At 40.1% G+C, this 27,357-nt stretch overlaps 3 protein-coding genes across 3 annotated transcripts; 2 read left to right on the forward strand and 1 right to left on the reverse strand.

The window, feature by feature from the left end:
- Positions 1–1,749: 1,749 nt before the first annotated feature.
- Positions 1,750–5,164, forward strand: lrit1b (leucine-rich repeat, immunoglobulin-like and transmembrane domains 1b). Its single transcript, XM_087784270.1, has 4 exons — positions 1,750–1,900; positions 2,862–3,322; positions 3,527–3,832; positions 3,908–5,164. The coding sequence occupies exons 1-4, from the start codon at positions 1,779–1,781 to the stop codon at positions 4,972–4,974; spliced, it is 1,956 nt and encodes a 651-aa protein (XP_087640396.1). The 5' UTR covers positions 1,750–1,778; the 3' UTR covers positions 4,975–5,164.
- A 2,363-nt stretch (positions 5,165–7,527) lies between these two features.
- On the forward strand, positions 7,528–10,003 carry LOC148086104 (leucine-rich repeat, immunoglobulin-like domain and transmembrane domain-containing protein 2). The gene is made up of 2 exons (XM_087782855.1): positions 7,528–8,302; positions 9,225–10,003. Exons 1-2 carry the CDS (start codon positions 7,534–7,536, stop codon positions 10,001–10,003), a joined length of 1,548 nt encoding a protein of 515 aa, XP_087638981.1. The 5' UTR covers positions 7,528–7,533.
- A 1,294-nt stretch (positions 10,004–11,297) lies between these two features.
- Positions 11,298–27,304, reverse strand: LOC148086105 (cadherin-related family member 1a). The gene is made up of 17 exons (XM_087784271.1): positions 27,236–27,304; positions 26,905–27,000; positions 25,974–26,119; positions 25,843–25,893; positions 24,679–24,768; positions 24,522–24,611; positions 21,675–21,791; positions 20,766–20,909; positions 20,608–20,690; positions 20,325–20,421; positions 20,038–20,241; positions 19,671–19,823; positions 18,811–18,975; positions 18,568–18,635; positions 16,080–16,308; positions 15,737–15,991; positions 11,298–13,176 (listed from the first exon to the last, which is right to left on the reverse strand). The coding sequence occupies exons 1-17, from the start codon at positions 27,288–27,290 to the stop codon at positions 12,658–12,660; spliced, it is 2,562 nt and encodes an 853-aa protein (XP_087640397.1). The 5' UTR covers positions 27,291–27,304; the 3' UTR covers positions 11,298–12,657.
- Between the last annotated feature and the right edge of the window lie 53 nt (positions 27,305–27,357).

Raw genomic sequence — 27,357 nt, forward strand, 5'->3', positions numbered from 1 at the left:
TGTATTATTCAGAAGCTAAATGAACTTCTAAAGATTAAAACGGACGTTGCCTTCTGTTTGAACTCGTATTCACTTTTTAAGACTATAAACACAATTGGGGTGTTAATCCTAGCTTTGTTACAGCTGCACCTGCCTTGACCAACAGCTACGACGTCAGCGATGGTTCTGACCCAAATGTGGACTGAGTTTCATATTTGACTAATTGTTTGCACTTTCAAAGATGGTCACTCAACTCTAGACAACACGCCACCTAAAGATATTTGACAATAATTGCATGTATAGATGATTATTTAGAGTATTTGACCATCCAATGCTCACATTTCTGACTCTACATATATGTTGTAAAGTATTGGCAAATAGTTAATGACGGAATAATCTGCCGCTGTTGCAAGAAAACAATGGGTTCAGTGTTGAAGACTGATGTGTGCCAACGTAAGCTGGTTTCATGATTATATTTATGAATTACTCCAGGATCCTGACAATATATTTCATCACACGTCCTCATGGAAATTATAATGTCTTTCAGTTGTAGATGAATAGATTAAAAGAAAGCTATAAGTACTACTGGAGTATTTTTTCCCCCACAATTCCCGGTCCAGGGCCGAGTAGTTTACATTGAAAACATCAATTTGCTGTTGATTTTAGTGTGTGGTACTACTAAAGGTGAATTTAACATTCAGAACTTCCATGTTGTTTTGGCCCCTCTGATTTTATTTCACCAGGTATAATAATAAGAGGCAGAGAGTTGAATGGATTAAAGGATTTGTCTGCTTGATTTGTCCAGCCATGAACGTAAACCTCAGCACCTGCGAAAACCCTTCTGAGGGCACATGTGGGTCAAGTTGGTGCTGCATGTTTGCTCCTGTTCTATTTTTTCATTAACTTTTATTCTTAAAATTGCAGTAGGTATTATTATTTCTAATAATAAAAAATACATGGTTTTAAATGCATTTTTCTTGTCGTATTCTATTTGTATTTTCTCAACTGTATTGATTAATAAGACTTTTATTTCATTAAGTTCAACATACTTTTATTTCTAGTAGATTTAAAAGACGAATAGTTTTCATTTTTAGGCGCCGAAGAATAGCTGCCTTGGTTCTGTTTGCTTTTTTTAATTGTTTATTTTGTATGTTATTTTATTTTATTCTGTACGGCCACCACAAAAAATCGTATGTTTTGTTATCAAAACTGGCAATAAAAGTTTCTGATTTAGTTTCTGAAATGATTATTGTCAAACATCCAAAGGACTATAACCTCTTTTGCGCCACCTGCTGGTCAAAATTGCGTAGAGCCGAAAAACACAATTCTTTTTTTAATGCTCCATCATTTATTTAAAAAATCAAATAATGCAAATAATAATTAATAAAATAAGTTTAATATATAACCTGGCATTATATCGTCCACAAAACATGCAATATTAACACGAAATATTTACTTGGAAAATAGAAATGCAAAAGAAAAAAGCTTTTTTTTTTGTCCGAAATAGCATCGTTAAGTGAAAGTTGACAAGATATATGGCTGTAAAAATAGTATTAAAAATAATTCTGGCTTTCAGATTCCATGAAGCAACTGTCTAATCGTGTGAATGGAAATAACTCAAGTCGTCCTCTAATCCCCGCCCGTCCCTTTTATCTGAGGATCCAGGCGAGAGGCAGCAGAATGGATTTCAGAGTCTAGAGAACACCATCATGCTGCTCCAGTCCTGCTAACAAAGGTTTTATTTCTGTAGTTTAGAAGCGTAGTTTCAGTTAGACGCGTGTCGGATTAAAAAAAAAAACATGATTCCACATTTTGCAGCAGCTTTTTGCGTCGCTTTAGTTTTATTTCCCGGGACGAGCAGCTCGTGTCCGACACAATGCAGCTGCTTTTTCCACAAGTTAAGCGACGGATCCAAAGCAAGGTAAACCATCCTGAATATATGTGAATATATACTGGAGGATATGTGCGCGTGTGAAGATGGTTGTCACCCTGTAATTCACTCTCAATGTGGCAATGGATTAACTTTTAGTTGCTCTTTAATCCCCTTTGCTTGTTACTGCACGATCGCTTAAAAATCTAATGTTTATCCTACAAAGACAAAACAAAAACGCAGAGTTGATAAAAGATGGTGTGTACATTTGAAAGAGAGCTGACCGTTATAACATGGTTTAACTGAATCAGGCTATACAAGTCATTGTATAAGGAACTGTAAGAGGATGTTTGATACATATTTCATGGACAAGCATGAAACTTTTCTTAGAACACAGACTCAAGATGATATTAACCAAAAAGACTAGTCGCTTTTTCTAAACACATTCCGTTTTTAGATCCAGCTATTTAAATATATGAACTATTATTTAGTGAGTAGTTACAAAGCAAGATAGAAGACTTGCCGAGAACAAAATAGGGATAGAATTCCTTACTTTCTTTGAATGTGTTACATTTCATTTTGTTTTTCATCTTCAATCAGAAATTGTGTCCTACGATAAACAACTTGGAATTTAAAACTATTCAAAAGAGCAGTGGTTAAAACCTATTCTTACTTAAATAACATGATATGAAAAATATCATTTATTTGGATATGATGTCATAGTTCTGGCTTCTCGATATCATTTTCGTAACTTTATACTCCTGATTGCTTTTAGACAAGATCTAGTTTTTATCCACCCAGGTTATAAATAACAACTTTTAGTTTGCCTCGTGTAAACTGTACTGCTATTCCCTCGATATGGAGGCCATATGTCGCCTTTATCCAGATAAGCTATGCAGATTGTTCAACACTCACGTTCGACTACACAATGCAACGTAAGCCGATTTAAGTGCATTGCAGATTCAATTTATGGCATAAATTGAAAAAGGAAATTCCTATGCTCTTCCCGCAGGAGTGTTCTCTGCAACGACCCAGAGATCACCGCCATCCCTCCAAATTTCCCCACCGATACTTCCAAGCTGCGCATCGAGAAGACGGCGATAACCCGGATCGCTAGCAACAACTTCCACTACCTCAGCAACATGGAGTTCCTGTGGATGTCATTCAATTCTTTGAACACGCTAAATGTGGACAGTTTCCGGGGACTCGCGAATCTGGACGAGCTCCGACTGGACGGGAACGCCCTCACCTCCTTCCCCTGGGAGTCCCTGACCGACATGCCGAACCTGAGGCTCCTTGACCTGCACAACAACAAGATCGTCTCCATCCCACCCGAGGCCATCCTCTACATCAAGAACGTCACCTATCTGGATTTATCTAGCAACAGTCTGGGCACGGTACCGACCAATATCCTCTCCATGTGGTTGAACGTGAAGCCGCACCAGGACAGCGATTCCTCGAAACTGATTCTAGGTAAAGATCACGCTGTGATGTTTGGAGTTTTTTTTAGCTTTCTTATGCAACTGACACTTTATTTACATGGTTGACACCAACAGCATTAGTTAGAGATTAGTCTAAGTATAACTGTTGTTTTCTCACTCTCAATTAGTCTAATGCTCCTTATTTTAAGGTTTTTGTTCTAAATGAATCAAAGCAACATGTGACTCAACTCTCCAGGTCTGCACGACAATCCCTGGCTCTGTGACTGCCGGCTGTATGATCTGGTCCAGTTCCAGAAGTCGCCGGCGTCAACGGTTGCTCTTATAGACACCAGACTGAAGTGTGCGGATCCGGAGAGCCTGTCGGGAGTTCTGTTCACCGAGGCGGAGCTGCAGAGGTGCCAGGGTCCACGGGTGCACACGGCGGTAGCTCGAGTCCGTAGCTCCTTGGGCAACAATGTCCTATTGCGTTGCGGCACGATGGGAGTCCCCATACCTGAGCTGTCGTGGACCAGGGCTGATGGCAAAAAAATCAATGGAACCAGTAAGTTCTGCTGAATTAACCGCAAGTTTTCACCATCATCTTCTGTTCCTCTAACTTTTTTTCTTCCTATTTCAGTTCAGCAGGAAATATCCAAGGAGGGGATTATTTGGTCGATTCTCAGTGTCCCCGCGGTCTCCTTCCACGACTCTGGAAAGTATATCTGCAAAGCTACCAACTTCGTCGGCACCGCGGATGCGCTCATCTCTTTGGTGATCACAGATTCATTCCGGTCAGAAGAAGCAACTGGTGGATCCTCTAAAAAAAACAAAGGAAAGAAAACGGGTGGAATGGGAAGAGCGGCGTACCAAGAGAAACTCATTGCAAGATATGTCCCTCCTTCCACGACCTTTGCCCCCCAACCCATCATTGAACCTTTCAACACCAAGAGTGTCACCGGGAAGTACGAGATCGAGAGCTACAGCATCTCGGATGAGGCTAAAGAGCGAAGCGGAGCGTTGGACTCACCGAAAACGGCGGGGGGGCCTAAGGATGCTTTGAGTAACCTAGGGGCCAACGCTTCGTCCTTACAGCAGGCCCCTGAGAAAAGGGTCGTGCGTTCGGTCAAGGTGATCGGTGACACCGACCATACCGTGTCATTAAACTGGCGAGCCCCGACGGCGACCAACACCACCGAGTTCAGTGTCCTCTACGCCGTCTTCGGCGAGAGGGACATGCAGCGCATCAACGTCGGCGCGGGTAAAAACCGAATCACCATAGACGGCCTCGTGCCAAAGACAAAGTACATCGCCTGCGTCTGCGTCAAAGGCCTGATCCCGAAGAAGGAGCAGTGTGTAATCTTCTCAACGGATGAGGCGGCGAGCGCCAGTGGCACTCAGAAGCTAATCAACGTGGTGGTGATTACGGTGGCGTGCGTGATCGCCGTCCCCCTGACTCTGATCGTGTGCTGCGGCGCCATCAAGAAGCGCTGTAAGAAGATCTTAGGACAACAGTCCAAGGAGATTCAGGACTCCTACGTGACCTTCGAGACCCTTGGACCCGCAGGGAAAGTCAGAGGAATGGATGGCGAGTTCCTGACCAGGATGAATCCGGACGAGTCCAACAGGCTTCTGTCGGGCAGGTCAAGCGTGGACTCTGAGGCCACGGCTAGGACTGAAGGGCCACCTAGTGAGTACTTCTGCTGAAAAAAAACCCACAAATGCCTCAACTTCCAGAGGATGCAGTGCGTACTGTAAAGGCCCCAGACCAGTACAATGATACCGAGCCGGGGTCATCTGTGACATCTGTCTGCATTGGATGGAAGAAATCATAAACAGCCTTGTGGAATAAAACAACCACTGTTTGTGGAGAGATTAAAGGGAACGAATGCCGCATGACATTCATTGGTCTTATGTCTGCAAACGATGTTTTTTAATTCACTTCTGCACTTTGGCAAGAACAAGCGGTTGATAGGTGTTCTCATATGTTTTCACCAAGTAAATAAAGAAAAACCCAAATAGAAAAATGAACACGTCACATCCACCGTGTTAACATCTCTACCCGAAACCTGTTCTAGTTAGATTCGCAGCAGCTGATAGATCCACGTCTGTTTTCACGTGCCAGGTAACTGACCGTTTTATAACCTGTACATATCTGTGACCTGAAATATATTCATGTATGAAAATAAATATTTTTATATTGATGAACGCTCCCTACATGCTTCTTACCGACATCGAACAGGAGTCTGGTAAATTCGCGTGATTTTCTTCTGATTCTATAGGTGTTGTATTATGTGTTATCCATCCATCCATTCATTTTCTGCTGCTATGGGGGTTGCGTAGGGGGGTGGATTCTATCCCAGTTTCTTCGGTTCGAGAGGCAGGGAACACCCTGGACAGGACATCGGTTAAAAATTGTTAATATTATAATTTAAAAAAATATATATATATAGAAATAGAGCATTGTAAAAAAATGATTGCTTTGAAAAAGGAAAAATAACTTGAGTTTTGTTATTATTAAGTATTAAAAAAAAGAATCAATAGACGAACGCTTAGTTATAGACAATTTATTTGGAATTTATTAACAAAACTCCATAATATATTTGAACCTGCAATTAAAAACAACCTTTGGCCACCTCTCGATTTAGATGGAGCTTGGGTCAACCTGGGAGTGTAGCAGGGTGACATTATTCAGGCCAGATTAGAGTCCACTCCAGACATCTGTCTCGCTTCAGCCCTCCCTCTCCGTGGTGCTAAACCCAACAGCAACTTAGCAGATGGACGCCACTCATTTGTTTAGGAGAGGAACCAATCAATTAAATGTGGCAGCAAAACATTCACCGTTGCGGTGAACATTTGGGATTAAAACAAAGCGAACAAAGTCCGCCGTTCATGTTGAATAGAAAAGAACATTATCATGACAAAAACAATCTCTTGTGTCTCTCATGTTTGTGTCTTAAGTTACGTCAAGGAGGATTAAGCTAATAGGCTTTCGTCCACACCGTTGGTCGCATGTCCTGCCCGTCACAGGCCTATTGCTCCTGGTCCTCCAGGAATATGGACGCCCGGTATTTTGCGTTCTGTTTCCTTTTGTCTCGTCTCTTCGTCTCCGCATCATCTACCTGTATGACGGGCTGCTCCTGCTCGGATGATAACCTGGGACGGTGAGTGATAACCTGGACTCTAGCGGAAGATAAATGTACGTTATGTAATAGACCTTTCTGGATTGAACCAGACAAATATATATGGTTATTCCTTCACACTTAACACATGTTGATGTACTAAAAAAAAGACTTTATTGTGGTATATTGAATTGTTAAAAAAATCCAGTTCCTGTTTTAATGTGACGCACAGCTAGCATCAAGCTAATAGCACGTTCAACTTCCACATTATTAAAATCAGGTGAATCTAGTTTAGTAACAATGTTTTTGTTAACGGATGTATCAAACCCATTGAGTTGGTTACTGTATCTCATCTGGTTAGTTCGTTTTACTTACTTTAGGATCCATCTAAACTTGCGATAGCTTACAAATGCACTGTTGGCTAATATCTAGCTACGTATCATAGCATTGTTTTGTTTTCCCACTTCTCAGACTTTTTTGTTTCCGACAATTTTCAAGTTGGTACTTTGGCTTTAAGAATGTTTTTTAATAAAAAGAACCCAACTCACCAGCTCGACATAACTTCCCTTTTTTAATTGGTTACTAGCTCATGACTGGTCAGTCATCGCATGACTTTATTTTGATTCTTGTCCAAACACAAGCTGATCAAAGACAATTTATCAAGATCTGGTGTGCATATTTTGACATTTTTTACATTGACTTTTGCCTAACTACCAGGTATTTTAAGAGCTTTCTGAAACCAAGTCCATGGATTCTTGGATTTGTTCTATTCAATTCAATTCAATTTTATTTAAAGTGTCTTATCATAACAAAGTTATCTCTAGACACTTTACAGTTGAAGTAAGACTATAGTTGATTAAGGAAAAAAAGCAATTCAACAGTGTTATCTTGATCTTTTAAGTATATATTTTTTTGAAATTTGCTTCTGATTGTTTAAACGCTTTGTGACACTGGTCTGGAAAAGCGCTCTATAAATATCAATTACTTACTTTGACTGATCAGCAAGCAAAAGTTTTCCCAGCAGTATATTTGAACGTGTCCTTAGTGATAGAGCAGGAATCCGGTTGCATCCAACTTCCTTTTGTGGTAGTTTGTCATCGTCTAATCTCTCTCTCTTTATTCTTGCTATAGAAGTTTGCTATGCATGGAAACTTCCATGAGAAAGATCCCAGAGGACATCCCAGCGGATTTCGTAAAGATCCGAATAGAAAACTGCCATCTGACCGAGCTACATCGAGGGTCCTTCTCAGAGGTACGGGCCTTGGAGTTCCTCTGGCTGAACTTCAACGACATCACACTGATGAACATCAAAAGTCTAGAGGGGCTCAAAAACCTAACGGAGCTCAGGCTGCAGGGCAACAAGCTGACTTCGGTTCCGTGGGCAGCTTTTCAAGACACGCCGAGACTGAAGATTCTGGACCTGAAACACAACCGACTGGATGTGCTTCCGGAGTCGGCTCTGAGACACCTGCCCTCACTCACATACTTAGATCTGTCCTTCAACCAGCTGCGGGTCATCTCGAAAGACGTTTTCCTCAACTGGCCGCTGTATCGGACCGGAGGGAGGGTTTGGGAGAAAGAAGGGATGGTCCCCAATGTGGTCCTGGCACTACACGACAACCCGTGGTTGTGCGACTGTCGCCTCAAAGGCTTTGTTGAGTTCATCCGGGCGGTCAGCCCTCCCATCATCCTCATGAACTCTTACCTGACCTGCGTGGGACCCGCCTCCAAAGCAGACCGGTTTTTCCACGAGATCCAGCTGAAAACCTGCTCGGGGCCGGTGGCCTCTGCCCCGGAACGAAACATCACGCTAGCCCTGGGGGCCAATGCCACGCTCACATGTGTCGTCAAGGCCAGACCTGTCCCCACCATCCAGTGGATGTACAGTATGAAGATTATCCGAGGATTTACTGGTAACATGTAGATGTTTTTATGCTCCATTATACTTTGGACCTGTAGCACTTAGCCAGAGCTGACCTTGGCAATCCGCTGCATAAGGAGAAAACAAATAATCCGCAAACATTCAATATCATCCAACTCCCTCTCTGGGAAAAAAAAAAACTTTCAACGAAAAACATACAATGTCTTCTCTAGTAAAATATTAGCATTGTAAGCACATGCTAATAGAACTATGTTTGAATTCTTAAATCGTAACTATAGACACGGATTAATGAAGCAGATTCATTTTTCTTTGTTATGTCAGTTAATATTACGTTCATTTTACCAAAAGGCTCACGTTAAAAATAATATTTGTATAAAATAATTAGCAACTTTAATCTTTGTGTTATGTTTAGAAATATATGGAGTTATTTAAATATGATTAAAAAAAGGGTTATATGAGCAAAAGTGAAAATAATACTACATTTAATCGACCAAAGATCATAACAGGAAGACACGTCAACAAGTTAGTGAAAAATGCTAAACTCATTAGCTTCCAAGTTAAAGCTGATTTTTCATGTCAGTAATAATTGATAATAAGCTTCATTATATTTTTGTTGTTGTCCAAACCATTCACAAAAATTGAAGGAATACAAAATATAAAACATGCTGTGATGAATAAACATGAAATAATCAGTGTTAAAGCCTTGAATTTACATGACATTGTTGCCTTATTTTCCAAAACTTAAACAAATACGAAACTACAATAGTGAACAAACATCAACGATATATTAAAAGCTAGATTAAGATAAGACAATGTGAGTTGAGCTATCATGCTGAATAAAAAAATGTGCATCTTAAGTTTATATATATTTTTTAAATTGGCAGTTCAAAGACTGTAGATTGATTTTATTCATAAATATAAATGTAATAAAAGTATTTTTTTCCCCCCTTCAGGTGCTTATAATCAAATTGACGAGGAGACCGCCACGTCTGCGCTCATGATCCCTTCTATTCGTCTGGCCGATAGGGGGCGCTACACCTGCCTGGCCAACAACTTCATCGGCAACTCCTCTGTGGACATCAACGTCAACATCAGCACCTCCGATGCCTCCCTCCGTCTCCCCCCTCCCGTCCCCATGCTGGCCCGCGACGACGCCTACATCGACATCCGCATCGCCAAGCAGACGGTCTACGGGATCACCCTGGAGTGGCGCGTCGACGCCGAGGACCCGGCCGGGACCTGGTTCACCATCTACTTCGGCAAATACGACGCCCCCAAAAAGGAGACCCTCCACATCGGACCGGGCATCAACAGCTACTCCGTCAACGACCTGCTCCCCATGACCAAGTACGAGGTGTGCGTGACGCTGAAGAACCAGCCGCCGAGGGAAGGCCAGTGCATCGTGTTCGTGACAGGAAGTGACGTCAGCGAGATGGAGCAGAGGGAGAGGCTCATTCACATCATCGTGATCGTGTGCGCCATGGTGCTGTCGGTGCCGGCGGGGATGTACGCCTGCACCACCGAGGCCCGCTTCAGCTGCCTGGACCGGTGCATGAAACGCCTGAAGAATCGCCGGCTGCCTGGACGATCAGCCGGCGAGAGGCAGGGAACCTTCGACAGCCTGCAGGCCACCAGCGAGGAGGGTCTATGCAGGAACTCGGAGGAGAGACCCAAGAAGAAGTCGAAGCCTGAGGACAAGGTCAAAGGTGGAAGTGCAGCGCACATGTATTAGACACAAACTCTATATACTCCCCACATTAACTACCTGAGAGTTACGATATTTTAAATAACAAATGCTGAATGAAGGCTCCTGTAAAAGTTGATAAAACTGAGATTTTACTTAAGATGCCTTCAACACAGTATCAGTGCTATTTTCTGTCCTCTTTTTTTCTACTAAATATTAAGACATGTCCATGTAAAAAGTGTATATAACAAAATGAACAGTTGTCTTAATGTATTATTTGATGGTATAATTTGTGTTTTTAATAAAATGGTTGCTTTTGTTTTGATTTTCTGTGACCTGGTTCCTCCAAAATGACAGGGGGGTGGACCAAAGACAAATGCTGAGACATGCTCCGATTTTTTTTTAGCACAATCACTCAGAGGATTTGTTACATAAGCCGCATTGGCTGCTGCACTTATACATACACCAGTAAGCAGATTAGAGGCATTCTCCATCTGAAACCTCATCAGCGGGACATGATATTTCCATTTAATGACGCTCCGAGCGGCCACGTCTGTACGTGGGATTGTACCTGCTAACAAGGACATTAAGAAGATAAAAGTGTTTTTATATGACCAAACCAAATATATAATTCTTCAATGTAGTCATACGTGCAACACTGTGTTAGCTTGTGCAACTTTATACCTTCTCTAGCAACATAACAAAGAAAAGGGCTGACATCAGGGTCAACACGTCGACACATTCTCTAGTTTGAAAGTAATGAACCTGGTATGAACATGGTGTTATAAATGGGATGCTGACTTCACTGCACTACTGACACCTTTTGTGACCAGATTAGCATTAAGTGTATTTCACAGTTAAATAATATTATATATTTAAAAGATGAAAATAAAATACAAATCGAGAGTCCATTGTGACGTAATGATGGCTTCACTCCTCCTCCAGCCAGCTGTAACCACGCCCCGCTTTGTTTATACAACAAGTCCCTTGGCATTAGAGAGTTCCAGGATTGATGATGTGCGTTGACAAAAAACACTGATTGACCAACCGCAGCTGAGTGGGTGTGGTTAGGGTGAGCTAGAAAACTGAGCGTTTTCAGTGGGCGGGGCTTAAGATTTGACATATTTCCTGGTAACACACACAAACATTATTTCTGACTTGTTTATGATTGAATCTGAGCTTATAATCAACACACAATTTAAAATCCAAATATCAAATTGAATTCTAAGAGGTTCGATCTCACTCCAGGTATTTTACTATACATTTATATATATATATATATATATATATATGTGTACTTTTGTTTTTGTTTTAAAAAGAAAAATATTTCAACAGAAAGAACAACTCTTTGAAATATTTATTTAAAATCCAGAGGGTACAAAGACGGTACAAACATGAGAGTTCCAAACAGCAAACAAGCCCCAGAGTTCGGACGCAGGTCTTGTAAAGCTATTGAATTATAGTGGTAACAGATATAAAACTATTCACGTAACAAAAGAGTTTATGCATCATCTAACACTTGTCGAAGTCAAAGTCATATATTTCCAACCTGCAGGAACATTTGTTTATACACAAGGAAAACTGAAAATATATATTTTTAAATTCATACAAAAGAACTTCATCATGATTTGAATACAGAAAAAGTAATTTTAGTTTCTCCAGTGGCACGTGAAAGGTACAGATGGCAACAGAAGCTGACACTGTGGAAAAAAATGTAGAAAAACATTGAATTCAACACCTGGCAATGAACGTTGTTCAATGAATTATGTTCAGAGAAAAGTTTTTGTGTCAACGATGATGTAATAGGATCCTGCCCGTGAGACACGCATTAAATATATATATTTTATGTTAAATTGTCTCAAAAGTATTTCGCTATATTTTATTTAACCAGCTACTAAGACAAACTAATCTTTGACATTGTCCCGCAATCGTTTGATTTATCCATCCTGCAGTTTTACATGGCTTGGCATATATGACTCATTCTTTTGTTTTATTTTTATTTAACTCAAATTGGGAACCGTCTATTTTGTTATTATGACCCATTTAATCGTAAACGTGAAGGAATAGAAAGTGAAGATTGGACTCCAAACCAGGTGCCAGCAGTGTCCCAGATATGTTAAAACGGATCCGATTAAATTAGACAAATACGTAAAAATGGAACATTGTAAACTGATTGAATGATTGAAACTTCAATTGCAGGCGTGTTACTAAGCTATTTGTTTATATAAATTAATTAACCGCCTCTAAATACGTGCCAGTTGGGACAGCCTTGAGCTCACTGCTGGTGGTAAGCTATAGTTAGCAACATTAGCATTATAAACTTCAGAGACAAACATGGATTGTCCAGCCCTAGAGGTGACTATGAAAATGTATCCCGTCAATTCAGAATAAATAACAGGGAGAAACCAGAAACCAGAAGATCATCATTCATCCAGGCTATCATTCTTTAGCTCTTGTGTTATCTCAGGGTCAAAAATACCGAAAGCCCAGAAACAAATGTATTTCTTTCATCCCTTGTGTTGTCTCTCGATCAAGGTGAACGTCCTCCATCACTGCATATGTATTTACGGAAGCCAGGGAGATGTCGTTCACCTTGACCCAGAGGCTCATTTGTTTTTGGGCCTTCGAGTCACTTTGACCCTGAGATAACAGAAGGGTTAAAGAAGAACAATTGGTTAAAATTGTTGATTTAAATCCTAAACTTAATAGAAGCCCTGGTTGTTCGCGATGATCTTCTGCTCCAGCTTCATCTTCAGCTCCGACACTAACGCCGAGCTCATGTTTCCGTCTTTGCGGCGAAGAGATTTGAATTTCTTGGAGCCTTTAGACGCCAGAGTCCCCGATATGGTGGCCAGAGCTCGGGGTCTCTCGCTGGGTCTGGTGTTAGCCGGAGGAGGGGGGGGCACGCAGGGCGGAGGAGGCTTCGCCCTGTTCTCAAAATTGGGGTCTCCCTCCTCGATCAGGAACTTAGCGGAGGGGTTGTGAGATTTCAAAACAGGCATTTTGAAGGTCCACTGATCGCCTCTGTGGCGCTTTCTGATAATTTTGCGTCGGGCCGGCATGATACGGTTGGACTTCGAGTTACGCATGAACATGGCCGTGGAGATCAGGACGGTGAAGCCCACTAACAGGCCAATGACAAGGGTCACGACGCCCACGGCCGTCATGGGGTCGTCCCTACTTCTCTTTAACAAGGCCGCCATCGGCCCCCTGAGAGGAGTCTGTGAAGACAGAGCACAGGTCAGGTTCGGAACCAGAGCCAGAAGGATGGAAGCATGAAGGGTGATGATGAGAGGAAGCCAAGCAAGTGCAGCGTGACTCTACAGCGAATGTCTGTGACGATACACTGAGGAGTGTTGAGCTGCCAATCAAAACCATTTGACAAGTACCAAGTGACCCTGGCTAGCTTGGACTAATACATTTATACTTTTTAAAAAAGTAACCATCAATCGATTCACAATTGATGGTATCAAAGTTATTTTTGTGTTATTATTATTATTATTATTATTATTATTATTATTATTTCTTCTCTGCTCTACATTATAATGTCTTTCAAAACTGTCTTTAAATCAATTCACTGGTTGATGGAACTGATGAGGCAGAGCTGCTGCTCATGGTAATACATGTTTATTATGGCAGTTTATTGTGGAATAAAAAGATGTAAAAAAAAAGATGAAATCTTGATAAAAGTTCCATTTTCTACAGAGCCTCTGAAGGGACATGGAAGAAGAAAGGAAAAAAATTGGATTAGGTACAAAAGATCCCAAGAAGTTGAAAATATATTGAGAAGTAATAAAAGATAAAGAAGTTAAAGTTTAAAGCAAAGATTTTGAAGAGTTAAAAAAAGATCCAAATAAGTTTTAAATGACCTTGATCAGTTAAATAAGATCTCCGAAATATCTAGAGAAGATAAAAAAGACATTGAGAAGATAACAAAGATCTTGAGAAGATAAAAAAGACCTTGAGAAAATGAAATGACCCTGAGAAGAAAAAAAAAACACCTTGAGAAGTTAATTTCTCTGTTTTTTTTCTTCCAAACTTCTCCTCTAGATCTTTTCATCTTGACTGCTCTAAGCTATAGTGCAACGTAGAAGGATGTTTTGCGAGACTTTTATCTCTCAAGAGGAAATAGAACGAGTGCAACACCAAGTGAAAAAAGTCAACACACTGAAACAGAAGGAAATCACAGCTCTTGTTATCTCGCAATGAAAAGCAAGGTCAAAACGTTTCCTTTTTTTTTTAGAGAGAGATCTCGAGAAATCTTTTAACTTCTTAAGATATTTTTCTTTCTCCTCCCATGTCCTTGTAGAGGCTTTCTTTGTTTCATAAATAACTATATACTTTATATATTGGTGATTTTAATAAAGTAGAAATGTAAATATTATATATTTTTTTGTCTATAAAAGTCATGTACAGAATATTTACAATCATTACATTATTTCATAGTTCCAGTGTTGTCTCCATACAAAAGTGGACGGATAAAAAAAGTAAAAAAAGAAAAGAAAAAGAGTCAAAAACAACAATCGCAGAGCTTTTTTTTCTCACTTGACCCGTCGGACCACTTTGATATAGTTACTCTCAGGGTTGATTCTGGACTTTTTCACCGAGTCACAGTACAGGATGGTGGATATGCAGATGGTGAGCAACACGAGTGAGATGACAAGGCTGAAACAAATTCCAAATACAGTCAGCGGTCGCCTGCTGAGGCCCATGATGTATGAAATGATTCGGCCTTTGATCTGAAAGAGCACGATACACAACAGCAACACAAAGAACCAGAAATAGTCATCTCATCATGCAGAGTGGAGGACACATGATACAGTTTAAGGATTCTGATTTTACATCCTTTTTATCTGCACTAAGACTGAATATGACTAGTTACCTTTGATCTTCCAATTTCTTTACCAACCTACCACTTCAATGAACCTCATTGGTTAAATCTGGCCTTCCTAACTCTCCATCTTTTCTACATATACATATGACTTCTATCAAGTTTGTTTTTCAATCTGTCAACTGCAGCACATCTGTCACAGATCACCTGATCTTTGAACCAAATCCTTTACTTAACATATCTTAAATTTATTAGTTGTTTAAAATCAATGTGTTAGTTTACGCTTTATAATCTAACAATAGAATACTATGATCAAAAATGTTATATTTGATTTAACCTATTACCTTATCAGTGTGTGTCAGTTTTGTCTGACACAAAATAATTTCATAACAACATGTTTAAGATTTTTTTTCACTTGTTCATGAAAATATCTTTTCTTATTTCATTTCTTTCAGGAACAGTTACAGAAAAGGTACTTTGAGTTCCAATACACAGTCAATTTTGTTTTTAAAATGTGCCGTTTGTTGTTTGAAATATGTACAATTAAAGATTTTATGATTAAAATACATCTTTTTTCTCCTGTACTTGCTCCATATATGGACACATGATTGACATCTTTTGAATAAGAATCCATAATTGTGGCCGGAAAACAAGTATATGTGAAAGTTAGTGGACTAGAAATTCTTCTATGTGAAATGTCAAATAGGTAAAAAAGTAAAAAGTAACTGAAGCAGGTTCTCATTTCTGAGGCTTATAACGCATATAAATGTACCAAAATCAATACAAGACGGAGATAAGAGTGTTTTCCTAACCTGGCAAAAAACAAACATTAAAATGTGGCATTGAAATGATGATTGATGGTTGAAGTGATGGAACGATGCAATGGATGCATTAAAGCTTGAATCTACAGCTCAGGCCTGGAGGAAGCAGAGCGAGCGCACGGATCTTACCGCTTCCGTGATGTCGATGTTGACCACGGCGGTGGTGCTGAAGGACGGCGAGCCTCGGTCCCGGGCCTGGACCACCAGCGACCACTTGCATTCTTTCTGCATGGTGATGTTCTCCACGATCTCCATGGACTTGATGTACGGCTTCAGCTTGATCTCGCCGGAGTCCGGGTCGATGTCGAAGGCGTTGTCGGGGTCGGCCGTCATGATGGAGTACTCGATGACGTTGTTGGGCGACTCGGCGTCTTCATCTGTGGCCTGAAGAAGTGAGAGGTGACACTCAAACGCCATCATGACACCATGTTTTTGGACTATCAGAGACAGGGGGAGGGGGGTTCAAGTGTACCTCCACTTTGACGGGCGTTCCGATGATCATGGTCTTCTCCAGCAGTGGGTCGATGAAAGCGGGCGAGTGGTCGTTCATGTCCTGCACGGTGACGAAGACCTCCGCGATGCTGTATTTCCCCTCGGAGTCCTCGGCCTTGATGTAGAAGTTGTACTTGGAGCGGACTTCGGCGTCCAGGGTGGTCCAGGGCTGCGTGGCGATGACGCCGGTGGACGGCTGGATGGAGAAGCTGGTGAAGATCAGACGAGGACGCAGAGTTAGTCATGGTCACAGTTGTTTGCTGCAGAGATGAAACATCCGCGTGAAAACCATATCATCCTGTTGACAAGTGATGACGGATTTCATTAAAGCTGTTTTCGGGAAGGTGTTAGATATTCTTCAACGGTGCGTATAACTTGCTCACACACCAGATTTATGTGAAACACAAAGAAATACTGCTCGTCTGTATGTCACAGAATGGCACCAAGGAGCTATTTTGATGTTTTCAAACCCTTGTGTTGCTTCTGGGTCAAATAAACACAATTATTTTCCGGCCTTCGGGTCACCTTGACCCTGAGATAAGACAAGGGATAAGTGGGTCATTTCGGACGATGATTAAGACGAAGACAACTGAGAATCATCGATTTAGATCTTTGCCTTAAAGAAACAGATTACTCCGAAAATAATCCCAACCCTCAGTTGTCATGAGGGTGAGTAGAAAATGAAAGAAGAACATTGGTTGATATTTGAAATGTGGAATATTTATTCTGTGATTGTTTCCAATGCTTTGTGTCTGAGGTTTGTTCTCTTTGAAGGCTTTTCTTGTCAGATATTATTCATATTAATGCTTTAAATTATAAATAATACAGTAGAAAGGCTATAAAACATATTAAATGACTCTTTTTTTAAAATAAAAACATTTAAAAGTCATGCGAACTCCAGTGACAGCTAGTGATGAACTAGAGGTCGCCACAACATCCCATTAACATAGAGTTTAACCCTTGTGTTATCTCAGGGTCAAGATGACCCGGAGGCCCAGGTAACAAATGTGATTTGTGATATCCCTTGTTTTGTCTCTGGGTCAAGGTGAAACTTCTTCTTGACCAACAGACAACAAAAGGTACACCTCAAACATTTTTACTTTTTTGGGCCCTCGGGTCATCTTGACCCTGAGATAACACAAGGGTTAAGATACAGTTCAACACGTTTCTCTATAAAATGCATGTCACAGATTTTCTATCCGAGTTGACAATTTGGTTCCACAATTTTTTTAACGTGTAAAACTTGTTGATCTTTTAGTTTATTCTGTTAGCTTGATTTAAAAACACAATGAAAGTGTGTGTGTGTGTGTGTGTGTGTTTGTTTGTCTCTGAGACTCCCGAGCTGCTCTGGAACTGATAACTTTCACGCAATTAATTCCGGTCGGCGTCTGTAGTGGAGAACACATTCGCACTCTCTCTTCTCTACCCTCTGTCGGGTTCTCAAAGCTGCCATTGCTGTTTCCAGCTGTCACATTGCATGTTAATTGGCTCTCACCATGTGAGATGAGCCCGCTCGTCTATTTTTAACGCTCCAATCCAATTAAGAGATTAGCTCGCAACCTGCTGCCATTTTGGAGCTGTTTGTGCAGAAGCTGACTGTTTTAAAGCCTCGCGAAGACATGGATGAACACACACGTGTGTTTCTCAACTTGACTCAACTCCTCAGCGCTGTTTCAAGTTTAACTCGCTCTCTCTTGAATCCTTTGTTCTCAGGAGGACGAGGGCCGATACACGACTGTTAGTTTGGTTGTGTTGAATATAAATACTGAGATCTAACACCGTCAGTCTGGTCTTGAGGTTAATCTGACTTTAATTAAGTCTTTGCTCGTGGTCGGTCAATTGAATTGAGCACAAATGATGTGTGTTGGAGAGTTTGTATTGTTGTGAGAAAAGGGTGTTCGTGGGCAGTTTTCTTTAGGTTTCACTAGTTTATTTTACACTTTTGTGATGAATCTGTGTGTGTATGAGTATTTTTCGGCTCTAAGTCATATATAGGTGAACATTGTTTTGTGAAAAAGGATTTATGTGTGAACACAGGAGGAGAGAAAACTTCCATTATCTCCATTGTCATGAATATTTTTTACAAATACACAGTTATTTAATAAATGAATAATTCAGCCTTGTTTTCTTCAAACAATAGTAATCAATCAAGTAGTAACTGATGTGTGTACCATGTGACTAACAGAGAGAAAAGAAAATATGGAATTCCTAAAAGCACTTTTTTGTCAGTAACCATGGATGTAATAAAGTGTTATTATCAAGAAAACATGGAAAATGTCTAGATATCAGTTCTTAAATTAAACTATTCTGATCTATTTTTCTTCTTTTCACTATATATGTATAAATATTTACTTGTACAATAAATTAAAATCAACAGGAAATTGAAGATAATAATCATTAATTACAGTCAGCAATGTACAAACAAAGGCACTATGAGACCAAACCAGAGGATATAGAGGAACACTTACAGGTCTGCTCCTGACCCATATATGGAGTACTTGACCTCCCCCCAGGTTCCTGAGTCTGGATCCACGGCCTGATGACGACAGAGATTGAAATCTTAATCTTTGTTTTGTCAAAGTTTCTATGAAACGTCAAGATGAGCTGATTAGTATCAGGGGGGGTCTTAAGGTGGGGTTGTTGAGGGGTCAGTGAGATTAGTCAGGGGGGGTTTAAGGTTTTTCTTCCTCGTGATGTTCAACCAGACTCACCGTGATCGTGATGATACTGGCGCCACCGGGCGAGTTTTCAGGGACTCTGGCCACGTAGTAATCGGAGCTGAATTTTGGGGTGTTGTCGTTGGTGTCCAGCAGGTTGATGACGATCTCGGCGGTGGAACTGAAGCGCTCTGGAGTGTCCAGCTCCACGGCCAGTAGCTGCAGAGGGACAGGAGACTGAGATGAGGATGTCTTTACAGAAGACTCAAAGTGACCAAAGGTTTTCTTCGACAACATCTCAAGATGAACATTTTGATTGTTTTTTTTTTACTCAAAGCAGTATTCCATCCAAACAAAAATAGTTTAAGACAAACATTAATGCTTTGTCAGGAAGTGTAAAACCAATGCTGGTGGTTAAATATGATGACAGAAACACATGTAAATTTGGAATCCAGGAAACTCGATTTAACAAATGTTCGTTGTAATTAAAAGTTAAAAAAATAAAAATATTACTAGTTAAGCATTTTTTTTAAGCTGATGATTTATCTTATTTTTAGTTTATAAATATTTTAAAATCCCTGTTATATAACAATTAAACAAATAAATTAACAAAAATGCAAGATAAACTTTTTGCCGATAAAAGTAATAATAGTGAAAAATTACTGCTATTACTTATAATATTGTAAGTAAGTAAGTAAGTAAGTCATTTTTATTTACATAGCGCTTTTCCAGACCAGGGTCACAAAGCGCTTAAAAAATCAAAACAATATTCAATAAAGTATATACTTTAAAGGGCAAGTTAAACTGATAACACAGTAATTGTTCCTTCAACGAGTAATTCTACTTTTACTACAAACTAAAATAATAATTAGAACAATAGTAAAAATAAAAATGAAAATATTTTTCATCCTAACCTTGAAAGAAAGTCTCTGTCCCTTCTCGTAGTCGATGCCTGACGAGTCCTCAACGATGATGGTCACTTGGGCTTCGTTCAAAACAGTCTGCGGCACCACACGAAGAACCCGACTGGGCCCCACGAGTCTGAGTTTAAACTTTGCATTCGCTCCCTGAATGAAACAAATACACAGAAAAACAAGTAAGTCACGTTGTGAGGTGAACAACAGAACGTTTTCAGTAGTTTTTTCTTGAATCAGTAATTAGAGGCCTGTGTTATTCTGATGGTATTATTTCTTTGATATATTTAAAACAAAATGTGTAACACAGTTTCCTTTTTTCCCCATTTAATTTTAAGTTATCAAGTCAAGTGAAAATGAAGTCTACCTGATCCGAGTCATTGACCGTGATCTTGAACCCGCGCAGGATTTCTCCTGCGGGCGGATGCTCGTACATGGTGACTTCGAACTTGCTCTGTGGCCCGTTCTCTCCGTAGAATGTTGGCGGGTGGTTGTTGAGATCCACCACTCGAACCGTCACCACGGTGACGTCGCAGTCTCGTTGATGACTGTCAGGACCGACTTCACACGCCTGGTCGTAACATTCAACGCCTCATGTTATTTGTTTTAAGCAGCAAAGCGGAAGAGTTTTTATGAAAAAAATAAAACCTTTACCTTGACTTTAATTTCATAGAGCTCACTTTTCAGCATGTTTGGAAACGTCGTCAAGGTGATGCAGCCACTGGTGCTGTTGATGTCAAAGACGTCATGACTTCCTGTCGTGTAGAGAAAACACAAGTGTTAAGTTTAAGTTGAATGAGAGAAAAATTAATCTTTGCAACAAGTTCAAGAGTTTTTAGATCCCTATCACCGTCTGGTAGTCTGCAGCAACCACTTTGATGAACATTAACTGTGCAAACACTTTCTGATGGACAATTCAAACCTCAAAATTTCAAACCTACCATTAACGATGGAATAGCGAATAGGGTTGGGGTTGCCTTGATCCCCGTCTTTGGCATAAAGGGTGAAAACTTCAGAGCCCTGGAAAGAAACAAAAATCACTTTTTTAATAAAGTTACTGGTCAAAAAAGTGAAGTGAAAACCAAGTGTACTCACAGGAACCGAGACTTCATAGATGTAGCCAAAGTAGGGAGTTCCGATGAAGGACGGGGGCATGTCCTGGGCGTCGATAATGTTGATGGTTATAGTGGCAGTCGACGTTAAAACTTGGTGTTTTCCTTTGTACTTTCCTCCGCCATCCTGAGGTCAGGCAAACAACAAAAATAATGTGGATTGTAAGTGAAAGGGGATGGATCTGGCTGTTGATGAAGGAATTAGAACTGTTGCACAGGAGCCTGGCATCATGAATTGGTGGAGAGATGTTGGAGACGGCAGCGTAAAGAACCGACTCAAAATAACAGAACTTGACAACGACTGTTCTGGTACCAGGTAAAATCTGCAAACTAAGAAACTGTATGATTCTTGTTTTAAGTAAAAACTGTCTTATTAGCTTTATTATGAACCACTTTCACGTTAATAAGTCCAGAAAAACGTCTAAGACAAAAATGAGACCTGAACAGAGTGAGAAGTACATATTCAGGTAGTTTCTTGTATTATGGCATAATTCTTGTTTTAAGAGACTTTACAAAAGAAACATTATTTATGCCATTAGCAGAATTTTTGAACTATGAAGGAAAAATTCAGACATGATCTTAATATCTGAAAAAAGACCATATTCTGTATTTATCAGGTGAAAGTATTCGATTATATCGAAAAAAAAATGTTAAGACATTAATACTTTTGACACTTAAATAGAAAAATAGTTTATTTAATTTGAAAAAAGGACAATTCTGTGTAAATATATCACGTTATAACATGACAACTTTATACACAGGTGGAAATTACTGTACTTTTACGTTTATCCTTTTCATCTTTCCACCTCTCAGCTTAGTTATGCTGCATAGAAAACATCTGTTTTCCAGAGGTTTATAGTTTGAATAGGCGAAGACATCATTGACCTCTCACCTTTGCCAAAACCGTCACAAAGTGCGTCGGCGTGGTCTCGTAGTCCAGGGTCTCTCCGGGTTTGACTCGCAGGATTCCACTGTTCCCATCGATGGTGAACTTGGAGAACGGGGTGGTCTGGGAAGAGATGACCCTTCTTTACGTACAGTGCAGGTCAATTTTTTCTCATTTCTAGATCAGCAGGGACCGGAGTTCAGCCCCGGCTGCTGCCCTGGGACTCAAAACTAAGCCCTTATTAAGCCACCGCTGCCTTGCTTAAATGTAATTGGAATTTAATCCACTCAAGTAGCACCATTTCCAGTCTGCACTCCAATATGAGATTAATCTGTCACACCACACGCCGCTGATCTCCAGCACCAGACCCATGATGGTGCGTTCAGGGACAAGATACAATGGACGGCAGTAGTGTCCTTAACTTTCTATTTTCAGTACTTAACATTAAGTATTCTGGCCTTGAAGCAACACAAAAGCATTGGCTCTTTTAATTTTATCTTGATCGAAACATGGACAGTTTTTCCTACTAGCTCAGCTCTTTTTTCAACAAAATAGAGAAAAGTTTTGCAGTATTTTTAACACACTCAGACTCAAACTTAAGACCACAAATCAAATGCAAACATTTGGAGTCAGAGTTTACAAGTCAAACACATACTAAGAGCTATTCATGGTCAGGCTCCTCCTTACATCACTGATCTGATCCAGCCTTACACCCCAGCTCGGGCTCTGAGGTCTGTGGATCAGAATCTACTTATGGTTCCTCACACGGTTCAGGACCAGAGGAGAGAAATCCTTTCAGGCTGTTGCTCCTAAGCTTTGGAACGATCTTCCTCTCTCTTTGCGCTTGATGGATCTACTGACTCCTTTAAGAAACATCTTAAGATGTTTTTATTTGTTCAGGCTTTTCCTTGATTTTCTGGAACTCCTGTTGTGTTATCAGTCTTATCTTGATCTTTAAAATATATACTTTATTGAATATTGTTTTGATTGTTTAAGCGCTTTGTGACCCTGGTCTGGAAAAGCGCTATACAAATAAAAATTACTTACTTACTTACTTACTTAAGTCAAGTCATCTGCAAATAAAAGAACAACCTGAACCCTGAGAACTTCCCTTCAAACAGGACCCAGATACGTGACATGCAGAACCTGATTGAAATCCTCCCTGTAAGATGAACAAGTGAGAACCAAGAATCTGACAACTCTCGCTCAAGTAGTGTCCATGATCCAATACTAGGATTAGTTCATGGTCATTCTCCAACTCAACTAACACCAGCTGAGTGGTTGGTCATTCATACGCTTTTGTTCCAGTAGAGATGTGACTCTAAAGTCCAAACCTATGCTAGTGTTATGGGTCTGCTAAGAACTCTGTTATCCTATGTAGCTACCATGACCAGCATCGATCATCCCAACAACCTTCTGTGGCGTGTAGTTTGGATCAACCAACACAAGTAAAACTATGTCATTTCTACTCTCTAAACAAGGTCCTGTCGTGGGGGCAGCAGCTCGATCAAAGAAGCCCAGACATTCATCCTGGATCTGTTACCAAGTGATGTATTTTGCTTCGACCAGAAACAGTTGCACATTGGTGACCTGTATTGGTCATAGTATCATGGTACATTGAAGAATAAGGCCATTAATCACATAAATGTAAGTGAGTAAGTAAGTAAAGGTTATTTGTAAAGTGCCTTTCTAGACCAGGGTCACAAAGTGCTTTAACAATCAAAAACAAAACACAGTTAAAATGTATGCTTTAAAAGGCAAAGACACATAAGACAAACACAGGAGTCTTAGAAAATCAGGGAAAAGCCTTGACAAATAAGAATGTCTTATTTATTATAAGATGTTTCTTGAAGGAGTGTTCAGGAACCATCAGTAGATTCTTATCCAAAGACCTCAGAGCCGGAGCTGGGGTGTAAGGCTGGATCAGATCACTGATGTAAGGAGAAGCCTGACCATGAATAGATCTGAAAGTAATTTTTCTTTTTTAAACTGATCCTGAAAGATACTGGCAGCCAGTGAAGCATTTTAAGGATCGGGGAAATGTGAGTTCTTCTACTAGAGCGGGTCAGAAAACTTGCTGCAGAGTTTTGTATTACTATTCTTTTTATCTCTGTGGACAGTTAACTCTACAATTAAATCTGGAAAATTGAATCTTTCTGGACAAAAATTTCAGAGTCTTTATACATAAAATATTAGAAAACATCACTAGTTAGAATGACTCAGGTTAAATGTTTTCATCTTATTCATTGGTTTCCTTTTTTCCGTTTCTGCTGATCTATTCTTTCTTTTTGTTAACCAGGCCTGACAGACTTCTTTCCATCAATAATTATTTTAGCAAATGTTTACTCATGTATTCACTTATCTATCTTTTTGTGTAAAAGAATAACTATGACCGCATGGGGTCATTTTGTTTTATTTATATTTGTATTTTTATTATTTTTTTGCTTTTTATTTTATTCTTCCGTGGTTGTTTGACTTTTCTAATCAATTAAAATACAATAAGAAGAAAGGAAACAGTTTTCCTGCATTACATTACAAGTACTCTCCAAGAACACATGAACATGAAGACTAGAGAAACAACAGGATAGAAAACGACAATGCTCACAGCAAAAGACGTTCTTGCCCAAAAACAACATTAAGCTGTAACCTCTCACTGTTTGTTGCAATTTACCAAATGTCTCTTTCCTCTTGAGATGCACTGAAATGCAAATCCAGCCAGTGAGTCACACAGCAGCAGGTGAGACGGTAACAAGAGCGTCACCTCACGCTTGAACTCTCCAGTGGAGGGTGGAGCTGCTTTAAACCACTGACAAGGTGACAAACTAACATCATCACAGCAGAGCTGACACTCACTTGTACGAGGGCGTATGAGACGCTTCCTCCTGAGCCCATGTCCTTGTCCAGAGCCTGGACCCTGTAGATACTCAGACCAGGGACCGAGTCCTGAAGCACACAAACAGCATAAGCAGCAGGTTCTCGGCCTCCGATGGACTCTTGTTTTCGAGCCTACCTCTGGGATGTCGATGATGAAGGGAAGGTTTTGGAACTGTGGAGGCTCATCGTTGGCGTCTGTTACAAACATCTGCACTTTTTCAACCACCTACAGTGAAGAGGAGAGATCAGAGCGAAGCATGGAACGATGAAAGAAGATCTAGTCAGACAGATATTAAAGGTGTTTTCTAGCTGCTGTGACATAATCAGTGCAGTTCTCTCTATGACCAGAAGGATGTTCGTTTTTTAAAACCTTCTAGTTTGATCTTAGTGTCAACCACTGTTGTATGAATTAATGAAAGATGTTACATTTCTTAACCCTTGTGTTATCTTAGGGTCAAGATGACCCAAAGGCCTGAAAACAAATGTGTTTGTGGTATCCCTTGTGTTGTGTCTGGGTCAAGGTGAATGGCCTCCCTGGCTTTCAGAAATACATATGCAGTGGTGGAGGTCGTCCATCTTGACCCAGAAACACCACACGGGATACCACAAACGCATTTGTTTTAGGGCCTTTGGGTCACCTTGACCCTGAGATAACACAAGGGATAATGATAATTGGTGATGATCAATGATCAATGATGATCTTATCTTGCTGTTTTTCAATACATTACGGTTGAAGTGGATTTTTTTCACCTTCTTTTTGGATCATTTATTGGTACAATTTTTTTTAAATTCTGACAAAAATATTTGGATTCTGAACTTCCCATAATAAACCGTTTTGTTTGCACATATCTGCAACTGCTGAAATTATTTCTTACAACTGTATCATTTGAATTGTTAACAATGATTGCAATTGAAACATATAAACCATCTGGGTGAAATAAATACCCCATATAATTGGATTAAACAGTGTATTACCACTTCCCCCACACTTCAAGACCTTTAATTGTACTCTTTATAATGTTTCCAGTGTGTATTATTTCGCTTTTTTAGGTTAATTTTATGGGTAAGGCTAATTAATTTCTTGTATATTATTTTGTTCATTAACTTATATTTGATACATTTGTACTTTTCCTCATGATAAACTGTTCATATAACTGTCCATTCACCACATTAAAAAAAAAAAACTTAATTCCTCCTGACTATGAACAAGAATATATAGATTTTGAACTTGGTTACTGATTAATGTTTGGAATTAAGAAAATTGAGTCAATGATCTGATCAGGAAGTATTCTGAACTTACTTTATTACGACCGTCTGTGATGCTCACGAGAAAGGAGATTTCATCTTCTTGCTACAACAACAAACAACGGACCCTTTAGTGCAGGAAAGTCAACGATGGATCACTTCACAATAAAAGACTCTCAAAAGCACCTCTCTGTCCAGCTCCAGAACAAGAGTCACATTTCCTGATTTGGGGTCCACCCGGAAATACTCTTTGGAGCCCTTCTCAAATGCCAGATCATATCTGACCGGGTCTCCCTCTGGATCTGTGCCGTTCAGGACATATACCTGAGTTCCTGGAGGGAAAAAGGGATTCAACAAATTTTTAAAAAACAACCACTTTTCTATCTAAAACTTCAGCATAAACAAATGATAACCTGGTCCAATATAATTGTATCGATAACAATTTGAACTGTAATGTTAGTCAACAAGACGGTGAAGGATTGATGGATGAAAGTTATGTTGACTTAACTTAATTCATATTTAGGAAATACATGTTTCTAGTGGTAAAGTTTGTGGGTTGATCAGGACATTTTGTCGCTGCCAAAATAATTCTGGAAAAGCGTGTACATCAGAGCCGATGCCGACAAAATAGAAGTCTTCTCTGACACTAACATCGAATAAGTTATCGAAGAAAATGTGTGTGTCGTGACGAGCAACGTGCTACCTGTGTTATACTACAGTAAGTAAGCTTTATTTGTACGGCGTTACATTTTTAGTATGGCGTCACAGAAAGGTGCCAAACTGAGTCATGCAAGGAGCCAAATTATTGAGAACTATTATTTATATTATTTGACACTTTGAACGCTAATAAAAGTCAATAGTTATTAATGAAGCATTCCTTCGTTTTGTGTCTAATGAATACATCCTACACCACAACAGCGTGTCAACTAGAAACACTCGTGACATGAATGAATTCAGTTCATTTGTTGGATGCAACCTGAGCTCATCTTAACTCATAAGCTGGGAGATGAAAGTATTATGAAGCTGCAAACAACAACAACCTGAGTCGACCTGAACTGACAGTGAGTCATCAAAGCCACGCCCAAGACGGTGTTTTGAGTACGAACGAGTAACTCACCAACTGGTGTGTCCTCAGCGATGCTGAACAACGCCATGTTCCCCGTGGTGCTGCTGGGACCATTGTCGTAGAAATACGGGGCGTAGTCTGATTGTCCTTTGTAGGAAAACACAAGCATGAGTCCAGAGATCGGAGCTACGCTCGATAATGTTCTAATAAAGGCGTGACTCACTTGCTAAAGGGCAGGAGGTGAAGGCAGGAGAACAGTGAGAAATAAACATCATTCACAACATTGGGATAAACTAAGATAACATGGCTTCTTTGGAGTTAGAGGATTAACCAGATAAGACTGAAGGCTACAAGTCTGGTCTCAACATAGAAACAGACTCACCCAAACTCAAGTGGAGCAGGAGGAGGAATAGTAGAGGATTCTGTTCTCTGCTCATCCTGGTGGGAAGGTAAGGCTCATGTGGAAGGCTTGGCGAGGGGGGCGAGGAAGCGTCCGGCCAGCAC

Source organism: Callionymus lyra, chromosome 2, assembly GCF_982586985.1.
Source record: "Callionymus lyra chromosome 2, fCalLyr1.hap1.1, whole genome shotgun sequence".
NCBI classification, from domain to species: Eukaryota; Metazoa; Chordata; class Actinopteri; order Syngnathiformes; family Callionymidae; genus Callionymus; species Callionymus lyra.